The following is a 25943-nucleotide window of genomic DNA, read 5'->3' as shown; positions in this document are numbered from 1 at the left end:
TTTGTGTATTCCTTCACTTTTTCCCTCCAAGAATAAGCAATGATTTCAAGAAGGAAATTCATTTAAGAGACAAGTTCCACCACTTATGTAATTTCACACATACTCAATATATCCTACCCACAGGATTTTTTACCCAATCCCTACCTGGTTTTCAAAGTAAAAAAATCCTTAACTGTAATACTCACCTCAGAAGGAATTAATTAATTATTAGTATACATTATATTGAACTTTTTATAAAACAATGAAAAATAATAATTCTAGACAAAAAATATATTTTCATTTGAATGCATTTAAGAAGCAAATTCTATTCACTCACTAAATGCTTGACAGACACAGAAATATATACACATATTTACAATTACAATATATAAAAAAGTTGTTTCTTATATACAACAAATCACCAATGAGGCGGGTGAATGTAACAGAATGATCTAAATTAAAATATTTCATAAAATCAGACTCTAAATGCAAGTAACAAATGAGAAAAGTTGGAAGAAGTTTGAATAGCAGCAAGATTACAACTCTGATAGCTCACAAGAAAAACAGACATGATACAACATAAAATCAGAGTAACTGGTAGAAATCACAACATTGCACTTAGTTGCTAAATGTATGAAATCATGATGAAAGAACCAAGAATATGTTGTACAAATATTTACAAAGTTCCAAGGAGTCCTAAATTTTCTAATAACATTTCTGAGAAATAAAGAAATAAATCTTATTTTAAAATTTCTTTTTAAATACCTGTATTATTTTACAGGATCTGATGCTGTGACCCAGGAGAAATTACAGTCACTTGCCACATGACATTTCGGTCAACAATGAACTACACACGTATACCACGGTGGTCCCAAAAGATTATATTATCATATTTTTACTGTACCTTGTCTATGTTTAGATAACTCTAGATACACAAATATTTCCCATTATGTTACAACTGCCTGCAGTACTTGGTACAGCAACATGCTGTACAGGTTTGCAGTCCAGGAGCAATAGACTATACTGTATAGCCTAAGTGTGTAGTAGGCTATGCCATGTAGGCTTGTATAAGTGTACTCTATAATGTTCACACAATGACAAAATTGCCTAACAACACATTCCTCAGAATGTGTCCCCATCATTAAGTAACACATGATTGTATTTAGTCTCATTTTCTTTTTCTTTAACTCACAAGATGCTGTAATAACAATGCCTACTACTCAAGACTGGCAAGAGCATTAAATGAGATTATAGAAAATAAGTCATTCAATAAATAGTAAAGCACTATGCCAATCTTAGTACTGGTCTCAAGTAAAAATAAAACACTTTAAAAGTGAAAATGCTTATAGCAAATCACCTTTGAAAAAGAGAATCTGAGAATCAGAAGAAAACTTAGTTATCCAGTTCACAGGCTTTTCCCCATCTCCCTGCCATGCAAGAGTTGTGATATTTCCAACCACATCTGTTTAATTAAAAAAAAAGAGTTGTCTTCCATTCTGACATCAATAAATAATTTCTATAAGGTAATGAGGATTTAATACCTATGAATGGCAAAAGCAGCTAAGAACCAGAAGATACGGTCTGAAGTCCCAGCTCTCTACTACTTACTAACTTGGTTACCTTGAACAAATCAAATAAGCTCTGTCACTCTTACAAATATTGTTAAAATAGAATTTAGAGATTATATCTTGCTGCCAGTCTCAAAGGTTATGGTGTGAATCCAACGATAAACAGACGTGATTATAAAATGATATATGATCAAAAGTGATTCTCGAGGAAGGCTGTTGCAATGTTAAATAATCCCAGTGATTTTTTTTTTTTAACTAAAATAGTCCAGGCACTTAAAAGACAAAATAATACAGGCTGCTCAAACTAAATATCTGGATCTAAACAGTAGAATTTATCCTACTACAAAATAGATTTCTCCAAATTAATGTCAAAGACAATTGTGAAGACAGAGAGAAATCTCATTCCCCTGTGCCTAAGCGAATAAAGAAATATTCTGAAACCTCTTCTTATAAAGCATTTCCTTTCAAAGTGTAAAGAGGAAAGAAAGATGGATGGGGTCATCAACTTTATTTCCTTTTACTCTCTCAAATCTTTCAGAATTTCATTTGTTCTTTGGCTCAAATTTTGTTGACATTTTCTAATAACGTATGTGATACACATTCAGTCTTCTTTCTTTATCGGGAAGATTTATGATACAGTGAAAAAAATGCCCATGTTAGAAACAGACTTACTAATCATTTTTGTATTATGTAGTATTACCACCATTTAATATCTAAATCAGAAAAGTATAATCTGTATGTTTGTGAAACTGCCTTTAGATCCTAGTAACAATTTATAAGTCATAACTAAACTTTTTATCTAAGTTTGTAAAATATATTTGAGTAGTTTATTAAATTTGATTATTTTTAAATTTAAGTTTGTTTTTAAATTTTTATTTAAATTGAGCTTTAAAACTTAGTCAGAGATATCAGCTAATGAACTGGCTGAGCTCGGATTTCTAGCGTTAAAACATATTTGTGAAATATAAAGTTACATCTCTGATCAAATAAGTGCCTGTCGGTTTTACTGAATCATATGTAGAATAAAGTATTAATCAACAAATTATCATTAAAATTTCTTACGATATATCCATGATATATCACAAGTAATATCTTACAATATATCATAAGTAATATGAGTTAAATAGGCTGTTTTAATCCAGGTTCATTAAGAACAAATTAAATTTCGGGTACTTTCTATAATATCTACATTAGAAGAGTAGTTAACACTAGAATAACATCAACTCAGTATCATTATTATTATTTTTATTGTTCTATAATAGTTGTACATATTTGGGGGTACATGTGATATTTTGATACATGCATACAATGCACAATGACCAAATCAGAATAATTGAACTATCCATCACCTCAAACATTTACTTTTCCCTTACGTTGGGAACATTCCAATTCCTTTCTTCTAGCCTATTTTGAACTATACTATACTGTCAACTACAGTCACCCTATTGTATTTCAAACACTAGATCTCATTCCTTCTATCTAACTGCGTGTTTGTACCCATTAACCAACCTCTCTTCATCTCCCCCGCCCTCTTTCCTACCCAGCCTCTGGTAACTACCAATCAACTCTCTGCCTTCATGAGATTCATTTTTTTAGCTCCCATGTATGAGTGAGAACATGCAATATTTGTGTTTCTGTGCCATAATGACCTCCATAATGACCTCCAGTTCCATCTAAGTGGCTGCCAATGACAGGATTTCATTCTTTTTATGGCTGAATACTATTCCGTTGTGTAAATGTACCATATTTTCTTTATCCATTCATTGACAGATACTTAGGTTGATTCCATATCTCGGCTATTAAAAATAGTGCTACAATCAACATGGGTGTGCAGATATCTCTTAGATATACTGGTTTCCTTTCTTTTTGGTATATATACACAGCAGTGGGATTGCTGAACCATATGGTAATTCTATTTTTAGATTTTTGAGAAATTTCCATGCTGTCTTTCATAGTGGCTGGACTAATTTGCATTCCCATCGGTAGCATACTTGCATTTCCCTTTCTCTGCATCCTATCCAGCATACATTATTTTTGTCTTTTTCATAAAAGCCATTTTAATTGAGGTAAGATGATATCTCATTGTGGTTTTGATTTGCATTTCCCTGGTGATTAGTGATCTTGAGCATTTTTCATCTACTTTTTTGGCCATTTCTAAGGTTTCTTTTGAGAAATGTCTATTCAGATTTCTTTTTTGCTTATTTTTTAATCAGATTATCTGGGTTTTTGCTATTGAGTTCTTTGAGTTCCTTATACATTTTGGTTTCTTATCCCTTGTTGGGTGGATAGTTTTCAAATATTTTCTTTCATCCTGTAGGTTGTCTCTTCACTTTGTTAATGTTGGTAAAACTAGATAATCATATTTAGAAGAATGAAGCTAGACCTCTATCTCTCACCAAATATAAAAAGCAAATCAAAATGAATTAAAGACTTATACCTAAGACCTGAAGCTATGAAACTACTAGAAGAAAACATTGGGGAAACACTTCAGGACCTTGGTCTGGGCAAAGACTTTTTGTGTAAGACCTAAAAGACATAGGTAATAAAAGCAAATATAGACAAATGAAATTATATCAAGCTAAAAAGCTTCTGCATTTTATTATTATTTTTTATTTTTATTTAAATTTAGCCATATATCGTATTCAGAGGTATCAACAAGTGACCATTTTGACTCTGCTTGGTTACCTGGAATGAAATACTAAGTTACACTGCTGATCAATGTCTGTAGAATAGCAAGCAGCAAAATAATCCCTATATCTTAAACATAAAGTAGCAATCTTTCTCAATACCCAGCATTTGAAAAAATAAATACTCTAAAACCCTAGAGTAAGTGAGTTAATGGGATCACAGAAAAAAATAATTTCATTTCCTAGGAACAAAACAAAATATCAAGTTAAATTTAATAATAATCCAATTTAAATAATCATAACATTGTAGCTTGAAGCTAATATATGCAAGTTCAGGTAAAAATAGAAATTCTAAAGTATTGATTTTTTGTACTATATTATTTAATTTGCTTTTTTTTTTTAGAGAAAAAGAGAGACAGGGTCTTGCTCTGTTGTCCAGGCTGGAGTGCAGTGGCATGATGACAGCTCACTAAAGCCTCTAATTCCTAGGCTCAAATGATCCTCCTGCCTCAGCCTCCTGAGTAGCTGGGACTACAGGCATGTACCACCATGCCACCTGGCTAATTTTTTTATTTTTTGCAGAGATGGGGTCTATGTTGCCCAAGCTGGTCTCCAACTCTGGACTCAAATAACCCTCCTGCCTTGGCTTCCCAAAGTGCTGGGATTACAGGCATGAGCCATTGTGCCCAGCCTGCATTCATTTTTGATAGATATAAATATACTTCTAGTTAATATGAAATGTCTTTCAAAAAGTTCTGAGTAAAATTAAATTAATTGGGAAGAATCAACATTCAAATTTCTTTGCCTCAACAGCAAGATTCTCTGTAATTAAGTCACAACCAAAGATGTTTATTTTGTTCCATCCTCTCTAGCTTGTTTATAGAGTTCAAAGAACTTCAAAATAAATGCAAATCATCTTCATATGGATGCAGAATTAACAAACTAATGAAACTCTCAAATTCAATCAGGCCTTTTTGATTTCAGATTTTCTGGAAGCTTTTACTTTTCTTTAATGCGAATAAAGTTGCAGATGTGTTCAACATGGCCAAAAGACTACAGGACAATACATTCTATTTGCTAACCGAAGTTTCTTTATACATTGAATTCACTCTCATAGACTTCTAGATTACAGGATGAATGAAAGCAAATTGTAACCAGTTAATATCCTTATCCAGAGAAGAAATCATCAGACCAAAGATGTTTATAGTTATTCAAAGAGCTACTTCAGGGACCAGATTATAGAATTTCTAGAGTAGGTACCCCTCTTTCATTAGAATACCTAAGAAAGAACAAATCAAAACTATAGATAGCTTACTATCTGGATGATAGATCTAATTTGACATATAATTTGGATTACAAAAATGAGGTCTAGTGAGCATTAAATACTTTAAAAGTTAGAAGCAAGAATAGAAAACATTGTAACCCCACACATAACAAAGAATATACATGTTTCAAAGCTATGATAACAATTTGCTGACATTTTTCAAAACAGCATTCAAGCATCACTATATACTCAAAATAGTTTAATAAGACTGGACTTAACAAGAAAAAAAAAGGAGCAATTTGTTAAGTAGAGAAGTAGAACTGAAATGAAGTATGAAAATACAGGTTTAGTGTAACCTTATAAGGAAAGATAAGATTATTATTGAAAAAGAAAGGATGAAAAGAAGAGAGAAGGAAAGTCAAGAAGAAGGAAGAGCAATGAAGGAAAGAGGAAGGAAGGGAAGGAGGGGGGAAAAGGAAGTAAAGAAGAAGTAGGGGGAGAAAGGAAAAAGGAAAGGAGGAGGAATGAGAAAAGGTGGGAGGGAGGGAGGGAGGCCAGCCAGCCAATTGCTATTCAGAAGAGAATTAAGCGACTCAAACTTGTAGTAGATATACGTGAGACAATGAATCCTCTGTATTTTAAAATGAAAAAGAGAGAATAGAAATAGATAAGTCTCAACCCTATCTATTGAAATAATAGTTGCGAGTAGATTTTGTTCTACTAATCATGTTTTTCTATCGTTTGAAAGTAATAATCTTCTAATCAGTAACTACAAATGACCCAGGAAATTACCAATAGAGTACGTAGTGCTGATCTGACTAACTGAAGATTAATTGTTCAATATGAAATAATGCATTTCAGGTACAAAATGGTGCTCAATTTATGGATTAATTAGCATTGATAAACAAGGGTTTCCAACATGACATACAAAAGGAAACAGGTTTAATCTGCAATACGAAGGCCTCAGATTATATGTTGGGGGTAAAGAAAAAACTTGTGCTTGAAGCAAAAGAATAAACCACGGGGCCTGTAACATTAATTCTAATTCTATGATTCCATGAACTTTAGTCTAGAAAGCATAATGTTTATGGAAATAATCTAGAGCAGATGGATATAACAACAACAGCAACAAACATGGAAATGATGTGCTTCTATGCTGACTGCTAAGGCTTCCTTGGAAAGAAAACCATATAATCATTGCTAATTACCTATGCTAAATAAGAATAGCAAAAGCAAAGAAATACCATTCTTCTCTGGATCCTAGATATATTCTATGATATTCTTTTTGTCCTTCAAATATCTTTTAAGCCAATATTAAAATTAGCATTCCATGTTAACATACTATGTGATGATAATGGGAGGCAACCCAGAAATACATAGTGTGAGAAAGAAAAGCCAGAAAGAGTTTAACCGCAAAGGGGAGATAATGCAGAGTGAAAGCACAGACCTGGAACTAGACAACTTAGGCTCTAGACACAACCGTACTTTAATATCTAAGTGGCCACTAAGTCACTTATCTAGATGGGCCTTGTTTCTATATCTATAAAAGGAGGGAGGTGAGGCGGATCGGGTAAAATGATCTCTAAATGTAAAGTCCATAGATAATTTAAACGTTCAAAATCAGGAAATACATACCTTACATGATAAGCCAATTTTCAGAATTGTAGCATCATAGTATGTAACAGAGCCAAAAATAATACCAACACAGTAGATCATAAAATGTTATAATTATAAGGAACAATGAAGAATATCCAGCCAATGTATTCAATCTATTGAACTGTGGCTTAGAGACATTAAATAAGTGGCTCAAGGTCACACAACCAGCAAAGATGGGAAGATAGGACTAGAATTTTTCTGCTTTTTCCAATGCCTACAGGATGACACTGAGTAAAATCTTACCAAAAAGTGTTGAAAAAAAAAGATAACTAGGACCTTTGGACAAAAGCAGAGATACATAATTATCATAGGATATCTACAATAAAAGGTACCTTAAAAGATACCTGGTCAAATCCCCCATCTCTTTATGATAATCTTAATCTTGATTACTATTCAATTTGCTTAAGTTATAGTCACTTTCTAAATTGCCAATAAGAACCAAAAATTAGACAATGGACCACAGGAAAACATATCTCAATGGTTAGAACTTCATAGTCTGTCACATAAAAATCAATAATGTTTAAAAGTACTTTACTAAAAAAATCAAGGAAGGATATGAATGCTAATGCATTTGGGGACAATATTATTTTGAGAAGGACTTACAATGCCAATCTGAGTAGGAACAAGGAAAGTAGTAGAGCTCAAATGGTCAAGCCCATGATAGTCTGCCCATTAGATTTGACAGAGTTTATCTTCCCAGTTGGAACTTAGAAATATGATTATACCCTGAAGCCACAATTAAGATAAAGAAGCCATCAGTATTCTATACTTTGAGCTGATTTAATTTATCTTTGTTCTTGATGACCCCACAAAGAAAAACAAATAATATTAATAATAATCACCTTTAAAAGATTTAGATTCTAGACATGTTTTCCACTCTATAGGAGGATAACTAAAAAAAAAAATCTAGCAAAATATAAAAATTCTAAGTTAGATGGTATAATATGGCATAATAGAGAATAGGCATTAGATGAAAACAAATGTAATTTGGGAATTCCAATACTAAGAATCTAAACAATGAAACATTAAGTTTAAAATATTTTATGTAATTCGAATGATTCTCCAAACCAATGGATAGTTAGATTTACACAATAAGTTTTAAAAGAAAAAATGTGATAGTGATAAATAATGACAAAAAATAATATCTTACATTGAGAGCTTTATGGCCACCAAGCTTATAATCAAGTATAAGCAAAGCTTTTGCATCTCAGTGCATAGGATGAAAGAAATGTTAGGTGAGAACGCAAAAGGTAACTAGTGTTTTAACGCAGTAATTACCACATCTAAAAAAACTAAAGTAAATGAAACGATACAGATCTGGGTAGACTCACTTGAATCATGCACAAAGGAAAGGGAGGGGCAGATACAGGAAGAGGATCATTTTTCTTCTAGTAGTAGAAGACACATCTCTCTGAATCATTCAAAGGACTCACCATATTTTGACAGTCACTAAAACATTAAGACACCTAGCTAAAATACTGGAAATAAAGTAGTGGTTATGGTCACATATTCTTTCACTCTCCATAATGTATATGATCACATTTATTTGAAACACAATTCTATAAGTTAAAAAAAAGTTCTGGGTTGATAAGTTTAAAACCAGAAAGACCATCATGAATGACAAAGAGGAAGCATTTTAACTAAATCTGGAAGATTTGAAAGTGGTTCACATAAGTGACCATGGCTTATAAAAGCAGGAATCTGTTAAGATTTCACTCCTAGTGAATACTCCCACAATGGGTGAATGAATACAGGTAGACACCAAAAAACATGGAAAGATGTTATCAAATGGTGTTATCCCATTCTGTCCCCAAAGCTATCCATGACTCACAGGGTCCTGTCATTTCCTCCATTCTCCCTGTGTGACATTTGCGTATGTCAGAGCCTTCCTCTCAGTTTACACAGTCATCCTCAGCAACCTTACTGCCCAGTTTAACTTGCCAATGTTGCTTCCTGCTGCCCCTCCAAATGGACTCATGGCGACATGAGAAAGGTATCGTCAGACATAATTAACTTCATCACATGTAACCAAATACACAAGATTCCAGTCCAAATAAGCGACACTTACTTATGTCCATTTAAGGCTGCATGGTGTAAAGCAGTGTAACCCGAACTGTCTGTGCAGTTCACATTGGGGCCTCGCCAGATGCTGCAAATAAAGCACAAGCACAGAGTTAACACTTAAGCAGAATCTTGCTTTGAAAAACAATAGAAGCCCGATGGTCCCACAGCTGGCGGCATGTTGCATATGAAAATTTTAGTCATGCAGAAAATGATTGCCATCTTTCATGTGTTCCTCTCACGGCATCAACTTCATTTATTTGGTGCAGGGAAATGAATAGGCAATGTAACTATATTCAGAAATTATTAGCAAATGTGTGTCCACTGTCATGCATTAAAATTTAGATCCAAAAATTCCCTATTATTCCCTATCATTACTTAAATATTTGAAGCAATTAACATTTAACTACTATATTCTATACCAAAGAATAAAGATTTGTGATGCTTCATCTCTTTCAACACACTCATTCAGAGATGGCAGTGATTTATATAAGTTATATTTTTGCATTATGGGAAAAATATAAACTCTTCTTGTTCTATTGCTACCAAGAAAATGTAATCAATATTTCATACTTGAAATAAAATAGAAGATTTGGACTGTTGTAAACCATTAGAACATCCTAACAATTTTGCAGTTATCATTGGTTTTACTATATAATATATTCTGATAACATGTAACTATATAAAAGAGTCCATTTTATCCTTAATCACCACAATTAAAGAAGCTATTTTTAGCTTCTGGAAAATAAGGCATTGAAAGATACTTTTCCAAAAGCAGAAGAAAAATTTATCTGATGTTCATGATGATATTAAAATTATCAAAAATTAAAATTATCAAAGATAATATCTAATGACAAATGAATTCATATATTCACAAAAACATTTATTATATAGCAATTGCATGTCACATATTAAGCTAGGCACTGACAGCACAAAGTCATAACCCAAGGTCCTTGCTTACAAGAGCATAGTATTAATATGACAGGGAAGACAGACACATAAAGTAATAATTACAAAGTAGTAAGATAATTGAGGTACCAGGCACACTGGCATCTCAGAGAATGAATAGCTATTCAAAACAAGAGGTTTTGACAGACTTAAACTTAGGTGGGACAATGAAAATGAATAGAATGCACTTGAGAGTTAATTAAAAGAAGAATCAATAAGATGCAGAGATCAATGGAGGAAAGTGGGAAATGGGAAGCAGTTGTCTATAATGACTCATACTTCAGACTTACACAACTAGAAGGAAAATGACAACATTAACTAACATGTGAAATGGAAAAAACAAAGCAAATGTGCTGGAAGGAGGGCAATGCAGGATGGGGAGAAAACAAAGTCTGCTAGTTTTGAGACATTAATATTAAATTTTAAGTATGTGACATACTTACATTATACCGATTGAACATAATCCCTTTCAAAATCCCAATGGCATAATTCACAGAAATAGAAAAAAATCCTAAAATTCATATGGAATCATAAAAGACCCCCAGTAGCCAAAACAATTCTGAGAAAGAAAAACAAAGTTGGAGGCATAACACTTCCTGATTTCAAATTATATTACAAAACTATAGTAATCAAAACAGTATGGTACTGGCATAAAAACAGACACATAGAACCAATGGAACAAAAGAGAGACCCCAGAAGTAAATCAAAACATATAAAGATAATTAATTTTTGACAAGGGCACCAAGAGGACACAATGAGGAAAGGACAGTTTCTTCAACAAATGGTACTGGGAAAATTGGATATCTAGGTGGACTTTTTTGGATATCACACACAAAAGCAAAAATAAATGAATGAGACTACATCAAACTAAAAAGCTCTGCACAGCAAAGGAAACAACCATCAAAATGAAACTGCAGCCTATAGACTGGGAAAAAAATATTTGTAAACCATACATCTGATAAGTGGTTCATATCTAAAATGTATAAAGAACTCATACAATAGTGAAAAAACAAATAACTTGATTAAAAATGGGCAAAGGACCTGAATAGCTATTTCTCCAAAGAAGACATACAAATGACTAATAGGTATATGAAAAGATGCTCAACATCATTAATCATCAGGGAAATGCAAATCAAAACCATTATGAGATACCACTTCATACCAATTAGGATACCTATTATCAAAAAGTCAAAAGATAAATGTTGGCGAAGATTTAGAGAAAAGGGAACTGTGTGAACACTGTTGGTGGGAATGTAGATTGGTAGAGCCACTGTGAAAAACAGCATGAAAGTCTCTAAAGAAATTAAAAATAGAATTACCATATGACCAGCAATCTCTCTTCAAGGCATATACCCAAAGGAAATGAAATTACTACCTTATATTAAATAAAAATATCGGTACTCCTATGTTCATTGCAGCATTATCCACGATAGGCTGGATATGGAAACAACCTAAGTGTCCATCAATAGACAAATAGATAAAGAAATGTGGTACATATATACAATGGAATATTATTCAGTGCTAAAATGAATGAGATCTTGCCATTCACCACAACATGATGAGCTTGGAGGGTATTATGCTACATGAAATAAGCCAGACACTAGAAGAAAAATATCGTATGATCTAACTTACATGTGGAATCTAGGGGAAAAAATCAAATATACAGAGATAGATAACAAGAGTGGTTACCAAGGGTGGGGGGAGGAGAAAAGAAATGGGAAGATACATGCCGGAAGATACAAAGTAGCAGATATGTAAGTTGAACAAGTCTAGAGATCTAATGTACAACATGAAGACTACAGGTAATAAAATTGTACTGTATATGGGAGTCAAATGAGTAGATTTTAGCTGCTCTTGCCACACACACATGAAAAAAATAATGGGTAACTATGTGAGATAATGGATATGTTCATTTGCTTCACTATAGTAACCTTTTTTACTACCTATATGTAGTCCATATCATGTTGTATACCTCAAATATACATGGTTAAACTTATTTTTTTAAAAAGTCACAATGCGATATTACTACCATGTTTCCCTGAAAATAAGACCTACCCATAAAATAAGCCCCAGCAGGATTTCTAAGCATTTGCACAATATAATCCCTACCCCGAAAATAAGACCTAGTGATGGGCGTGGCTATGCAGCGTATCTGCACAACCCATGCATTTTGTCGCTGAGCGGTAAAGAAGCCAAAAAGCCCTTCTCATCTGCCCCATCCTGACAGCTACTATCCCAGAGGTGACCAGAAAGGTTCGGGCAGCCCCACCAATAAGGTCGGCTCCCCCATCAGGTCCCGGCCATCCTGTGCGTGCTGCAAGCTGAGGCTTTGAGGGGAAAGTAACACATCCCCTGAAAATAAGCCCTAGGGTGTCTTCCTGAGGAAAAATAAATATAAGACCCTGTCTTATTTTCGGGGAAACACGGTATATGCCTATCAGAATTGTCATCATTAAAAGGACTTCATGAATCCATCATGACAGGGATATATATCAACCAGAACACTCACACACTGCTAATGGGCATGTAAAATAGTACAACCATTTAGGGAAATAATTTGGCAATGTCTGAAAAAGTTAAACATACAACTACCGTATAATTTAGCCATTCCACTCTAGGTATTTAGTCAAGAGAAATGAAAGCTTAAGTTCTTACAAAGATTTGTACATGAATATTAATAATAGCATTACATGTAATAGCCCCAAACTGAAACAAGCCAAATGTCCATTAGCAGGTGAACAGATAAACAAATTGCAAGATATCCATACAATGGAATACTAACTACTCAGAAATAAAAGGAATACAATATTGAAATACTCTATAACATTAGTAGAAAATCTAAATCAATTAGGTTCTTAGATTCCCTCCTCTTCTCAGAATACCAGAGTAACTCCTCCTTGGTCTCCCCAGCAGTATGGGATATGTATTCTCTGGCCTAGATAAAGTATATCATCTTTGAACTAGAGGATAACAGGCACAGCTGAGGGTAGAGGTGCCAACTAGAAATGAAATACTGAATGAATGTTTACATACCGAATACTGAAACCCGTAAACATCTTTAACCGGGTTTCTGAAATCCCAATAGCCAGACTTATACACTGTACACAATATCTTGGAATATTCTTATCTATAAAAATATGAATAATCCAAGAGGACCTAAATATACCAACAGTGAAGGTTTCCCCAGTGGAACCGTGGTGGGGGAATTCAGACCATCCTATGGTAAAGCTAGTGTACTAGGAAGTAGTTTACAACAGGCAAAAACGTGGGGGTGAGGGAATGAGCCCTGATTTGTAGCCTTCATCAACTTCTGTGATGTAAATACTCCCATGTGAGGTCACTTAACTCAGAGATGAGAAGAGATGCCAACAATTGTATTTTACAGGCTGATACAAGCAGATCCAGCACACCACTGCAAAGCCTACAATCGATAAGTCCCAACACCATGAACTCAGAGTTTCCCGTCAGCTTTTGAAAACCTCCACTCTCAAATATGAGCAAATAACCAAAGATATCCAGCCATCTGGGGAAAGCTTTTATTATTAAAGAGGCCAAAGCAAAAAATTAGAAACAAATCACAGAAAAATATAACTTGAAGGCAATTTAGACTATGCAGGGAGAAAATACTTTCAAAAATAGTATCATTAATAATAAAAGATAATGAATGTTTTTAAAATGCAATAAAAAAAAGTACAGAAGAGTTCTCAAATTTAGAAACATAGGGTAGCAGAAACTTAAAACTCAGTAGAAGAATTGAAAACAAAACTGACAAAATATCCCAGAGAATTAGAAAAAAGGCAAAGATATGGAAAATAGAAGGGAAATTATAAGAAAAGTAGAGCACCTACTCAGCAGTTCCAACAAAGGTTCTTAAAGTCAAAACACAGAAAACAGGAGAGAAAAACAACAGAATGAATCATTTATAAAAAAAAAATTATCAGAACTAAAGGTCATTAATATTCAAACTAAAAAGTACATGGGTAGCTTTGATGAAAATAAAAACTTTAGAAGAAATAACTAAAGTAAGTCTGTTATGGTCTTTTAAATTTCAATTAATTGAGTAAACCAAATTTCTAAAACACTGATCCAGGGCTATTGTCTTTAAATTCTAGTAATACTAATAACTCCTCACTATTCAGGCAACCTAGAATAAAAAGAAATTATTCATAACTTACTTCTACATACACTCTCCAAGCTCTTACTATATATAAGAAAATATGGCAGATCCAAGAAACAACAACAAAAAATATCTTCTCTTCCTCCAAAGAGCTTGGAATCTAATACAAAAAAATACAGAAATTTTATAATATAAACAGTGAGCATAATGTCTACAGCATAGTAACACCCAATAAGTGTTTGTTATCAATATTCTTGTTCTTATAATGAAATAAATGCTACAATAGAAAAATCTATAAGTCCCTAAATGAATATATCTATTTAAGGCAACTCCAATATAAATCTCTATGGGATATTTTAGGGAAAACTCAACTAAAAGTTCTAAATTGCATCTAGAAGAATTTACAGGGAAAAAAAATTGTAAAGCAAGAAATAATGAGATGTATGTACCAATTATTACAACATATTACAAAATAATACTAAAAAGTGTTATTCAAGTACCAAAATATAGAGATCAATGAATACAAGAGAAGCCCCAGAAACAGACTAGTAATACATACAGGAATAATCTAGACATTTGAAAGAAGGAGAAAAAGAAAACAAAATCACTCAATGGATAGTCCTGAGAAAAATGTTTTAATTATTGGGAAGGAAAAAACAGTCATTCAGTTTCCCACCTCATGCCATTTAGCAAAATTAAATCCCACATAATCCATCCTTACTTACTCCTCAAACCTCTTTTCTTACCCTCTTTTTCTCACACACCCTATTCCAATCACACAGCCCTTCCTAAAAGCACAAGTGTGCTCGCACCTTGTAGCTGTTGCATTCGAAACTCTCTCCCTAGAAGGCTTTTTCCCTGAGATAATCATATGGCTCAATCTTTCTGCTCAAATGCCACCTCTTCAGAAACCCCCTCCCTGATTCCTGAGTCAAAAATAGGACCCTCTCATCATTTTTTCCCCCCAGGGATGGGACTTAGCACCATTTGACATCATCCTATGTATTTATTTGCCTACTGCCTGTCTCACCACTAGAATGGAAGCTCCACCACTCTGTCTTCTGTGCATATAGCAGTGACTGGAATATTGTAAGTGTCCAATAAATATTTGTTAAATACAAAAATGTTGAATACATATGAAAAACGTCAACCTCACTGACAAGCAAAAAAAAACCATACTGTTATATATTTTTTATTAAATTGGGAAAAAAGTCAATAATATTCAGTAATGGATAGGATGCAGATGAAAAGACACTATAATAAACTGGTGGTGAAAATGTAAACTGGTAGAATTTTTCTAGAAAAAAATGTGATACTATTTAAAACCCTTAATAGTGTACAAACTTCTTACCTAGAAATTCTACTTAAGAGGAATTACTTTAAGAAAGTAATTAATAGTTTGTACAAATATTTGTAAGAATATTTATAAGAATATTTGTAAGGATATTTATCACAATGTGACTTGGAGAAGTAAAAAACTGTGGAATTATTTTGATACCCAGCTCCACTTAGAATAGTTTTATTCTCTCTTTGCTCTCATCAGCGGGATTTCTAACACTGCCTGCCTCTGGATCTTGGCAATCATCTTTCTTCCTCTCTAGCAAAAATGCCTCTCCTTTCTTTCTCTCTAACTCTTACACAAGGCTCATAGCACAGTGTCTTATAAGGCCCTACAGCACATGGCTTGAGCTCCTACTGATTAGTTTTTCTAGTTCATGTCAACCGCTCTGGGAGTAGAAAGCCCACAACAGAGCAGCCAGGGCTCCCAGAGAGGATGCAATTCTTTTTAGTTTTACACGGTGGCTCAATATATGTGACAGATAAAGAGATATCACTGTCCTTGAAAGCGATAAAATAAAAACTTAAAACAAAATAGAAAAATAGGCAGAGGATTTTTTAAATTTTATTTTTAATTATTGTGAGTACATAATAGTTATATATCTTCATAGGGTACATGTGATGTTTTGACACAGGCATACAATGTGAACTAATCAAATCAGGGTAATTGGAGTATCCATCACTTCAGGCACTTAATGTTTCTTTGCGTTAGGAAGATCCCAACTCCACCATTTTAGTTATTTTAAAGAATACCTTAACTTATTCTTGATTTAAAAATATGGAACACTTCACGAATTTGCATGTCATCCTTGCACAGGGGCCATGCTAATCTTCTCTGCATCATTCCGATTTTAGTATATGTGCTGCCCGAAGTGAGAACTAGGCAGAGGATATTAACAGGCAATTCACAGAAGAAGAAATGTAAATGGCTAATAAATACTTGAAAATATAACCAACCTCACTGTGGCCAGAAATGTGCAAAATAAAACAGTGTTGGTCTATTTTCCTCCCATCAGACGAGTACAAATTTTTAAAGAAATCATTGCTAACAAACAATGGAGGCAAAAAATATGAAAACATAGTGACTCTCATAGAATGCTGATTAAAGTATGAATTGCTACAACCTTCTTGGCAAGTAACATGGCAATATCTAGTATCTATATGTCCCATATCTAATAACTAATTTTAAATGTGAATACTCTTTGACCCAAAAACTCCACTTTTTAGAATTGATATCTATGAAATAATAGTATTAATATGAAAACTAGACACACAAAAATATTTACTGTAGAATTTTAACAGTATGAAAGAAAAAACTCATGAATGTTCAGGAAAAAAGGAAAAATTAATTAGTATCACACCACACCATGGAATACCATGCAACTATTAAAATAAATAAATTTGACCTATATGTATCAGTCTTGAAAGTTAACCAAAGCATATAAATGAAAAAAGCAAATTGTAGAATATCGTGTGTGTACCTCAATATCCCAAATGCTTTAATGTGTTAACTCATTTATATCCATACAACTATAAAACAGATTCTATTCTTATTTCCATTGTACAACTGAAAAATATTTATATTGACATAGAAAAAGTACATGCAAAAATACATTATGTATTCTCTGAATTGTTTGAATAGTTGTAATTATCATGTATTTCCTTAAGGGAAAAAAAGACAATAAAATATGAGGAAAGAAAAAGTAGGTTTACTCCCAGATAGTGAAGAGCCTCATAATATGTCAAGAAGCTTGGACTTTATTCTATAGGAAACTTGAAACCAAATGGTTAACAGAAAGATATTAAGAATGTTTCTGACAATGATTGGGTCTGTATTTTAGAACTGGGTCTTGTGACAGGTGGAGAGCGAACAGAGTGAGGGAGTCAGGTTCAAGTCTATTTTAACAGATCAGGGTAGGAACACAGAAATTTGAACTAATGGAGATACAGTGGTACGTAAAGAGAGGGGGAGAGAATTGAAATAGATGTGTCTAAAATAAAACCTATGGGAGATGGTATGCATATGGATAAGAGGAAGAAAATGACTGAGGTTTAACCATGAACTAAATGCACGATGATGATGATGATGATGATGATGATGATGATGATGGTATCTCCATTAGAGAGAACTGCAAGGGCAGTGGTACCTTTCAGGGGAAGCCAAGTTTCAGTTAAAGCTGATAAGAACACTGGGTTGCTTGGAATACCTCAGGCAAAAAATGGAAAAGAAATGAGAAAATGCTGCAAATTAACTCTCATACATTTTAAAAAATTTCCTGCACGTTATTAGACCTGATAAATATTTAGTAAGGGAAGATAGTGATATTGATAACTAAAATAAGATTCAGGACCTATAGATTTCATTTACCTATATAGTGTTGGTTCCTCATTATCAAAAGGAATTTAATTATATCAGAAGCATAAAAAAAAATTCTATTGAATGGCTCCTTTTCTTAGCAAAATGGATATAGATACATCTTTTTTTAAACAAGGAGGTTTAGAATAGAAATTTAGCACGCATATATATATATATATATATATATATATATATATATATATGTATATATTCAACTGCACCTATTGACAGAGCCTCTAGGCACAAAACCAAAATTCCACAGAACATCCACACACATTTGAAACACTATAAATAAGCCAATTCCAAACCCTCCAACTAAAAACTTCATTTAAAAAAAAGAGCTTGATGTTTAAAAGCTCAAGCGTTGAGCTAAAAGTACTGCTTCATTCCAACTTTTTGAACTGTCTTCCTCCCTTTATTCAAACATAATCATGAAATTTAAAAAGAGGGCCTAGATCAAAACCTTGAGTAACTTAAGCCTGTTTTATAAAATACAAGAGTTTCAGGGTACCTTTAAGGGAAGTCTTGAAAAAGTTTAAAATGCTTATTACATATCTATTCCCAAAAAAAGACAATCTATAGATCCTTGGTCTCAGTTCAGTACACATTCAAATCCCATTTCCCATGTCTACTTGTCAATATCTTAAATTCTATATGTGAGAATTCTTGCCCAAAATTAATGAGACAATTTGATAGCTTCAATTACCAAAGATTTCATTTTCCTTGTTATACTATTTGTACTAATGTAGCAAATCACACTAGTATGTTTTAGAATGAATATAAACAAAATAGATTTTCTACTGAAATTTCAAATAACCAGACATTCATTAGAATAGTTTATTCCCTGAGCTTTCCCATAGTAAAGATTATTCTTAAATAAACTGTAAGCCTGAGTTTCTTGGGCCAATATCCATATGTATAGCAAATAAGATTTTTAAAAATCCTCATTTTTTTTAATCTTAAAGCTGCTCCACACATTGATCATTGTTTCGCCCTCCATCGGTCTATGTGAAAAATCAATCAGGAACAACGTAAGTCTGTTTTGGCTTTGCTTGATTCCTATCTGACCCCTGACATACAAGATCACCTCAGGGTACCAGATATGGAAATTCAGATTGAATGTGCATCTAACGCCACGGGCAGGGTCGGAGTATAGTAGGAATAGTCTTCCGACGGATCAGATAATTTTAAGAAATGCAAACCAAAATTCCTCTTTTTCTTAATTTGTATCTTAACAGTTTGCTTCCATCTTTGGATGAATTAGACACATATACACATGCTATTGATTACTACCAGTTAAATTCTCATCTCTTTAGTGATGATGTAATTTTATTATCATGGCCTAGAAGTGTTTCATATGGCTCAAATGGGTCTACAGCAACACTGCCCTCTAGAAATATAATGTGAGTGAGCCATGATTTACCAATTTAACATGTAAAGTGAAATTTTCTAGTAGCCACATTACAAAGATAAAAGAGGCAAAATTAGTTTTAATATATTTTATTTAACCTAGTGTTTCAAAAATATTATTCCAACACATAATCAATATAAAAATTTTTAAGATATTTATATTCCTTTTTTGTACTGTTTTAAAAAATCAATATTTATTTTATACTTATAGCATGCAGCAATTAGGACTAGCCACATTTCAAGTGCTTCATATCCTCATATGGACAGTAGCTACTATATAGCACAGCACAGGACAGATCTATATAATTATTCCCAAGGGGGAACGAAGGAAACTTAAGATTAACTCTGATAATATAAAATGCTTTCTAAAAATAACTGAAAACATTGGCTCTGTAGTAAATAAATGTCCATTTGATTGCATCAAAGACAATTTCTTAAAGATTTCTTACTTTTAGAGCAAAAAAATCCCATTTCCCATGCCATATAGTAGACTATAGTGCACAATTTTACAAAAAGCACATGAAGAAACATTATAGCCAAAAATTTTACTAATCAAACATTTTCTAATAAATAGTGTGCAACTTAAATTTCTCAATGCAACTCAATAACATGTTTTCACACAGCAAACCAGAATTGGCTATGAGCAGAAATAACTCGAGTTATAAATCACACAATTTATAACCTCTCTTCAATACACACAGTATATGCTACAAGGTAGAATTTTAGAATATGAGAAGAATTTGTAACCACGCACAGCCATACACACAGAGTAGAAAAACATGAGAGAAAAACTAGAGCATCTATTTCAACCTAGATTCAGCTTCATCACACATGCTAAAAGTGTATAACATTCCTCTCTCAGCCCTATCTTCTCTTCTCCATGTGGATGTAATTCCTGAACAAAATAAACCAACCAACAAGGCAGATTAATCTCTCCTTGTTTTAAAAACACTGATTTTGCTGGCGATTGTTTTTCCTATCCTCATAGTCTCTTCTTAGGTAACAATAATTCAAGGGTTCTGTTGTAGGCAAGATGATGGTACTGCAAAGATGTATACATTCCAATCCCTGGAAACTGTGCATTATGTTATGTTACACAGCAAGGCAGGTTTAAGGTTGCAGATAACTTAAATCGCTAACCAGCTGATCCTAGCCTGGATGATCCACATGAGACCAGTGTAATCACAAGTGTCCTTAAATGGGGAAGAGGGAGACAAAAGAGTCAGAAACAGAGAGTGGCACAGCGAGAAAGACTCAGCTGGCCATTGCTAGCTCTAAAAATGGAAGAGGGACAAGAACCTAGGAATGTGAGCACCTTCTAGAAGCTGGAAAAGACAACAGATTTTCCCCTAGAGCCTTCAGAAAAGAATATAGCCCTTCAGACACTTTCATCTTATCCCAGTGAGACCCAGTGACCTTCAGGGCTGTAAAATGACACAGTTGTGTATTTTAAGCCAGTAAGGTTATGGCAATTTGCTATAGCAGCAATAAGAAACTATTACAGGTGCTTCTTATAATAACACTCCGAAAATGTGAGACACTCAGACCTTTCCAAACACTTGGGCATCTAAGGTCACATGAGCAAGACACCATAAACAAAACATTGCCTGGAGACTTATATGTCCTAGAGATTATGCAAAATGGTCTATATCCATAACCTTACTTAACCTTCATAACAACTATGTGAGAGAGGGGCTTTTATAACCCCCCTGAATTTTCAAATGAAGAACTGAAGGTCAGAAAAATAATTTATCAAAGATCACACAGCTAGTTAACATTGCAGGCAAGACTCGAAACCAGGCTGAGTCCAGAGCCAATGACATTAACCACAATGCTATACTGTAATTTCATTAGTTTTTTTTTTTTCTGACCATATCCTGCATGAATCTCATTTCTGTCATTTATTATTATGAAATGGAGATGTTTATATGTTTCATGGTCAATCGCATTTCTTCCATGAGTAGTTTGTTTATATTCTTTTCCCTTTTTTTCTATTGAGTTTTTCATTTTGATTGATTTTCATCATTCTTATTGATTTGAAGGAGCCATTTTATATGTAACCTTTTCTAATGTTGCAGGTATTTCCCTTAGCCAACCTCTCAGCTGAGTTTACAGTGTCCTGTCCTTGCCTTAAATGTTCACTAAGGGTTTTCTCAACATGGCTGACGAGAAGCATTTCGAGCACATTTCATCCACTTAGTGGGTAGATGGTCACACTTAATACATTATCCAAGAGGGAACATGGGAGTTCAACAGAAAAGCAATAGGAAACACCAAAAATTACAAAGAATAAGGAAAACAGGGACTGGCTGGGAATTCGGGGTGAGTCCCCAATATAGCAGAGGGAGAGGAAGAGTCTCTCTGCAGTCCACTTTCCCACTGGGGAGCTGCACAATCCAAGCCATGAGAGAGCACCTTAACCCTCCCAAGCCCTGAATCTACCTTAGGGAGTGGCCAGGAGACTATGAGAAGGAACTGCTCCTGGGTGGGAACGTGCCCTGTGTCCCATTCCCTTTCTGAAACCCAAGCAGCTACAGTAAGATGTCATTTTCAATCCTGGCTTTGAACAGTCGGCACGTAGTCCTGGGAACCAGCAGCGCCAGCCATAGGCATTAGGGAAATTCAGGCTGCTGCTTACAGAACCTGGGTGTGCGCAGGGGGAGGGCTCACACAGCCAGGACTCCAAAGTGAGCTTGGTGTGGGCTGCAGCTGCCAACGCTGGAAGCAGGCGCACCTCCCCCTGGTCTTGAGCAAGATGAGAGTTGCTGCAGAGGTTTGATCTTGAGCTGGCAGGGGGTAGGGTGTCCGACAACCAGGCTGAGTCACAAGCTAGGCACAAACTACTGGATCTGACAGAACAGTACAGTCTGCCGCAGCAGCTGGAACTGAGGAGAGAGCACCTCTGGCACTGGGGCACGAGAGGGACATACGCCCCTCACCTGCCAGCCAAGGCTGTGACCACTGAGGCTACCCCTCCCCTGTCCATAGCAGGCCCTCAGTACAGCAACAGCCACCCCTCACCCAAGTGTTCTGCTAGGGGCCTTAGGAGCACCCATCCCTGCCCATCACAGCTGGTACATGCACTCACCATTAGGGGCCTGAGGACAAGCTTTCTAGTCGACTCTGTTCGGCTTTGGCACCCCATCTCCCAGCAAGACAAAGTGCAAGATCTGAATCCTGGGGGCTGCACGATCCAATCCACCACCTGGGACACCTGAGTATATCTCATAGGGCACTGAAGTTAGATATGAACTCCCTGCCACTTCCACCATAGCTGACTCTTACCTGCAAGCATCACCTGCTGGCCTGGAGACCAGCCCCCACAACCCATTGCAACCACTGCCAACACAAGTGCACAGCAGTTGGGACCCAGAAGACCACCTGACCATGGCTATCACAGCATCTGTGACACACTGGCTGCCTAGGAGCTTGAGAGCCCACTCACTCACCTGGTACACCACTACTACAACTGGCATCCAAGAAAGCCTAGCAGAGGCCCAAGAACTGGCCCACCTGGAAACACCAACACAGGTGCCAGTGTATGCCACCCCACAGCATAAGGACAGACATGCTTAGCCCACCACCACTACCAGTGAAACCTAAAGACAGGCCTCTGGCATCCCAGTCCCCAGCAGAGCTTCACCACAGCTCCCACCAATAACTACACCCTAACACACCAAGAAAACCACATATAACGCTAATGTTGTTTATAGCCAAAGAAATCATACACAGACTTCACTATTGCATGTACTCATAAACAAGGCCAAAGGGTGTTACACAACCAACATTATAGTAAGAACTTCAGGAAAAAGTCTCCTCAACAAAAGTACATTCAAAAATAAGAAGTGACTGTTACAGCAGATACATAGAAATCAACATAGAAACAAAAGACACAAAGAAAAAACAAGATAATATGAAACCCCCAAAGGAACACAATAAATCTCTTACAATAGATCTTATAGACCAAATAGGCATTCTCAAAATCCCAGATAAATAATCAAAATTTTGATTTTAAAAAAGCTCAATGAGATGCAAGAGAAATCTGAAAACTAATACAAAGAATTCAGAAAAACAATTCAGGATATGAAGGAGAAATTGACCAAAGAGAAAAAAATATCTTTTCAAAAAACCAACAGAAATTCTTGAACTAAAGAATTCATTGAAGGAAATATAAAATACATTTGAAATCTTCAACAATAGATCAAGCAGAAGAAAGAATTTCAAAACTTTTAGACAGGTCTTTTGAAATAATCTAACAGACAAAATTAAAGAACAAAGAATTTTTTAAAAAATGAACAAAGCCTTTGAGACATCTGGGATGACATAAAGTGACTGAATCCATGAATTATCAGCCTCACTGAGGATGAAGAAAAATCAAAAGATTTAGAAAACCTATTTAATAAAATAATAGACAAAAACTTCTCAAGTCTAGCAAGAGATTTACAAACCTAGATACAGAGGCTCAGCAATTCCCAGGCAAGTTCAATGCAAAAAGGATTTTGTCATGGCACATTATAATCAGACTATCTAAAGTCAACATGAAAGAGAAAATTCTAAACACAGCAAGAGAAAAGAGTCTAGTCACCTATAAAGGAAATCCCATCAGATTAACAGCAGACATCTCAGCAGAAACCTTATAGGCCAGAAGGAAATGGCATGATATATTCAAAGTTTTGAAAAAAAAAACTTTCAGCCAAGAATTCTATTAATATATACAGCAAGATTAACTTTTATAAATGAAAAAGAAATAAAGTCTTTTGCAGACAAGCAAATGCTGAAGGAACTCGTCACCACTAGATCAGCCCTATAAGAAATGCTCAAGGAAGTCCAAAACTTGGAAATGAAAGGACGATATTTACCATTATGAAAACACACATAAGTATAAAAGTCAGTGGTAAAGCAATCACACAAAGGAAGAGGAGAAAGGAATCAAATTGCGCCACTACAGAATTCCACCAAGCCACAATTACAAACATTCAGAGAAAAAGAAACAAAGAATTTATAAAACAACTAGAAAACAATTAACAATATGACAGGAACAAAATCTTACATATCAATATTAACCCTGAATGTAAATAGATTAAAACTCCACTTAAATGATATAGATTGGATAAATGGACCAAAAAAAAACAAAAAAAAAAACAAAACATGATCCAACAGTATTATGCTTACAAGAAAGACACTTTACCTATAAAAACACATATAGCCTGAAAGTAAAGGAGTAGAAAATGATACTCCACAGAAGAAGCCAAAAGTGAGCAGCAGTAACTATCCTTTTATCAGATAAAACAGGATTTAAGTCAAAAACAGTAAAAAAAAAAAAAAAAAAAAAGGAAAAGGAGGTCATTATATAAAGATAAAGGGATCAATTCAGCAAAAGTATATAACAATTCTAAATGTATATGCACCCAACACAGAAGCACCCAGATACATAAAATAAATATTACCAGATCTAAAAAAAGAGGTAGGCAGCAATACAATAATAGCAGGGAGTTCCACACACCAATCTCAGAATTGGACAGAACTAGACAGAAAATCAACAACAACAAAAAAATCGCACTTAAATTGGACTTTAGAGTTTAGACCAAATGGATTTAACAGACACTGACAGGACATTCTACCCAGTAACTGTAGAAAAGAATAGATATTCTTTTCATCAGCACAGGGAACATTCTCCAAGATAGACCATATGTTAGGCCACAAAACAAGTCTCTACAAATGTGAAAAAAATCAAAATTATATCAACTATCTTCTAATACCACAGTGGAATAAGGTAGAAATCAATACCAACAAGAACACTGGACACTATACAAATACATGGAAATTTTAAAACATGCTCCTTAATGACCATGGGATAAACAAAGAAATTAAGATGGAAGTCAAAAAAAATTTTTTGAAACACATGAAAATAGAAACACAAAATACCAAAACCTGTGATATACAATAAAAGCAGTGCTAAGAAAGAATTGTATATCATTAAATATCCACATCAAAAAAGTGGAAAGATTGCCAATTAACAGTCTAATGATACATCAAGGAACTAGAAAAGCAAGAAACCAAATCCAAAATTAACAGAAGGAAATAAAGATCAGAGCAGAACTAAATGAAATAGGGAACAAAAAAATACAAACATGTTCAACAAAATGAAAATTTGGTTCTTCGAAAAAAAATAAGCAAAATTGAAATAACGGAGGGGGTGGAGGAAGATGGCCAAACAGAAACCTCCAGCCATCGTCCCTCCTTACAAACGCCAAATTCAACAACTATGCATGCTACCAATCCCCTTCACAGGAACCAAAAATCAGGAAAGCAATTATACCACCTGGTTTTGACATTGTATCAAGGAAAGAGGCACTAAAGAGGGCAGGAAAGACAATCTTGCATTGCCTACACCACCCTTTCCCCAGCCCCCGGCAGTACTGTGCCAGCACACCCAGTGGAGACGGAATCTGTGCCCAGAGAGGGAGAGTGAAGTGATCATGGGACTTTGCATTGGAACTCAGGGCCTCCCTGGCACTGGGGAACACACACACAGGGCAGAATTCTGCCGGTGCCCACAGAAGGAACATTTAGACCAGCTAGGCCAGAAGGAAATCCTCCGCCAATGAACTTGGGGTGC

At 34.7% G+C, this 25943-nt stretch overlaps 1 protein-coding gene and 1 non-coding gene across 11 annotated transcripts in view; both read right to left on the bottom strand.

The window, feature by feature from the left end:
* Positions 1-25943, bottom strand: part of ANKS1B (ankyrin repeat and sterile alpha motif domain containing 1B) — a 1022908-nt gene that overhangs the window by 882621 nt on the left and 114344 nt on the right. For all 10 annotated transcript variants that reach the window (XM_012787601.3, XM_020287904.2, XM_012787602.3 and 7 more), the window contains exon 2: positions 9163-9243. In XM_012787601.3, the coding sequence (XP_012643055.1) occupies positions 9163-9243 (81 nt within the window). The remainder of the gene's footprint in view (positions 1-9162; positions 9244-25943) is intronic.
* LOC142873516 (U6 spliceosomal RNA) lies at positions 16331-16438 on the bottom strand. The gene has a single exon (XR_012921537.1). It is a non-coding gene; the product is annotated as a U6 spliceosomal RNA (small nuclear RNA).

This window comes from Microcebus murinus, chromosome 10 (assembly GCF_040939455.1).
Source record: "Microcebus murinus isolate Inina chromosome 10, M.murinus_Inina_mat1.0, whole genome shotgun sequence".
NCBI lineage: Eukaryota > Metazoa > Chordata > Mammalia > Primates > Cheirogaleidae > Microcebus > Microcebus murinus.
Note: the sequence above shows the minus strand (reverse complement) of the source record. Positions and strands in the feature narration are given on the sequence as shown.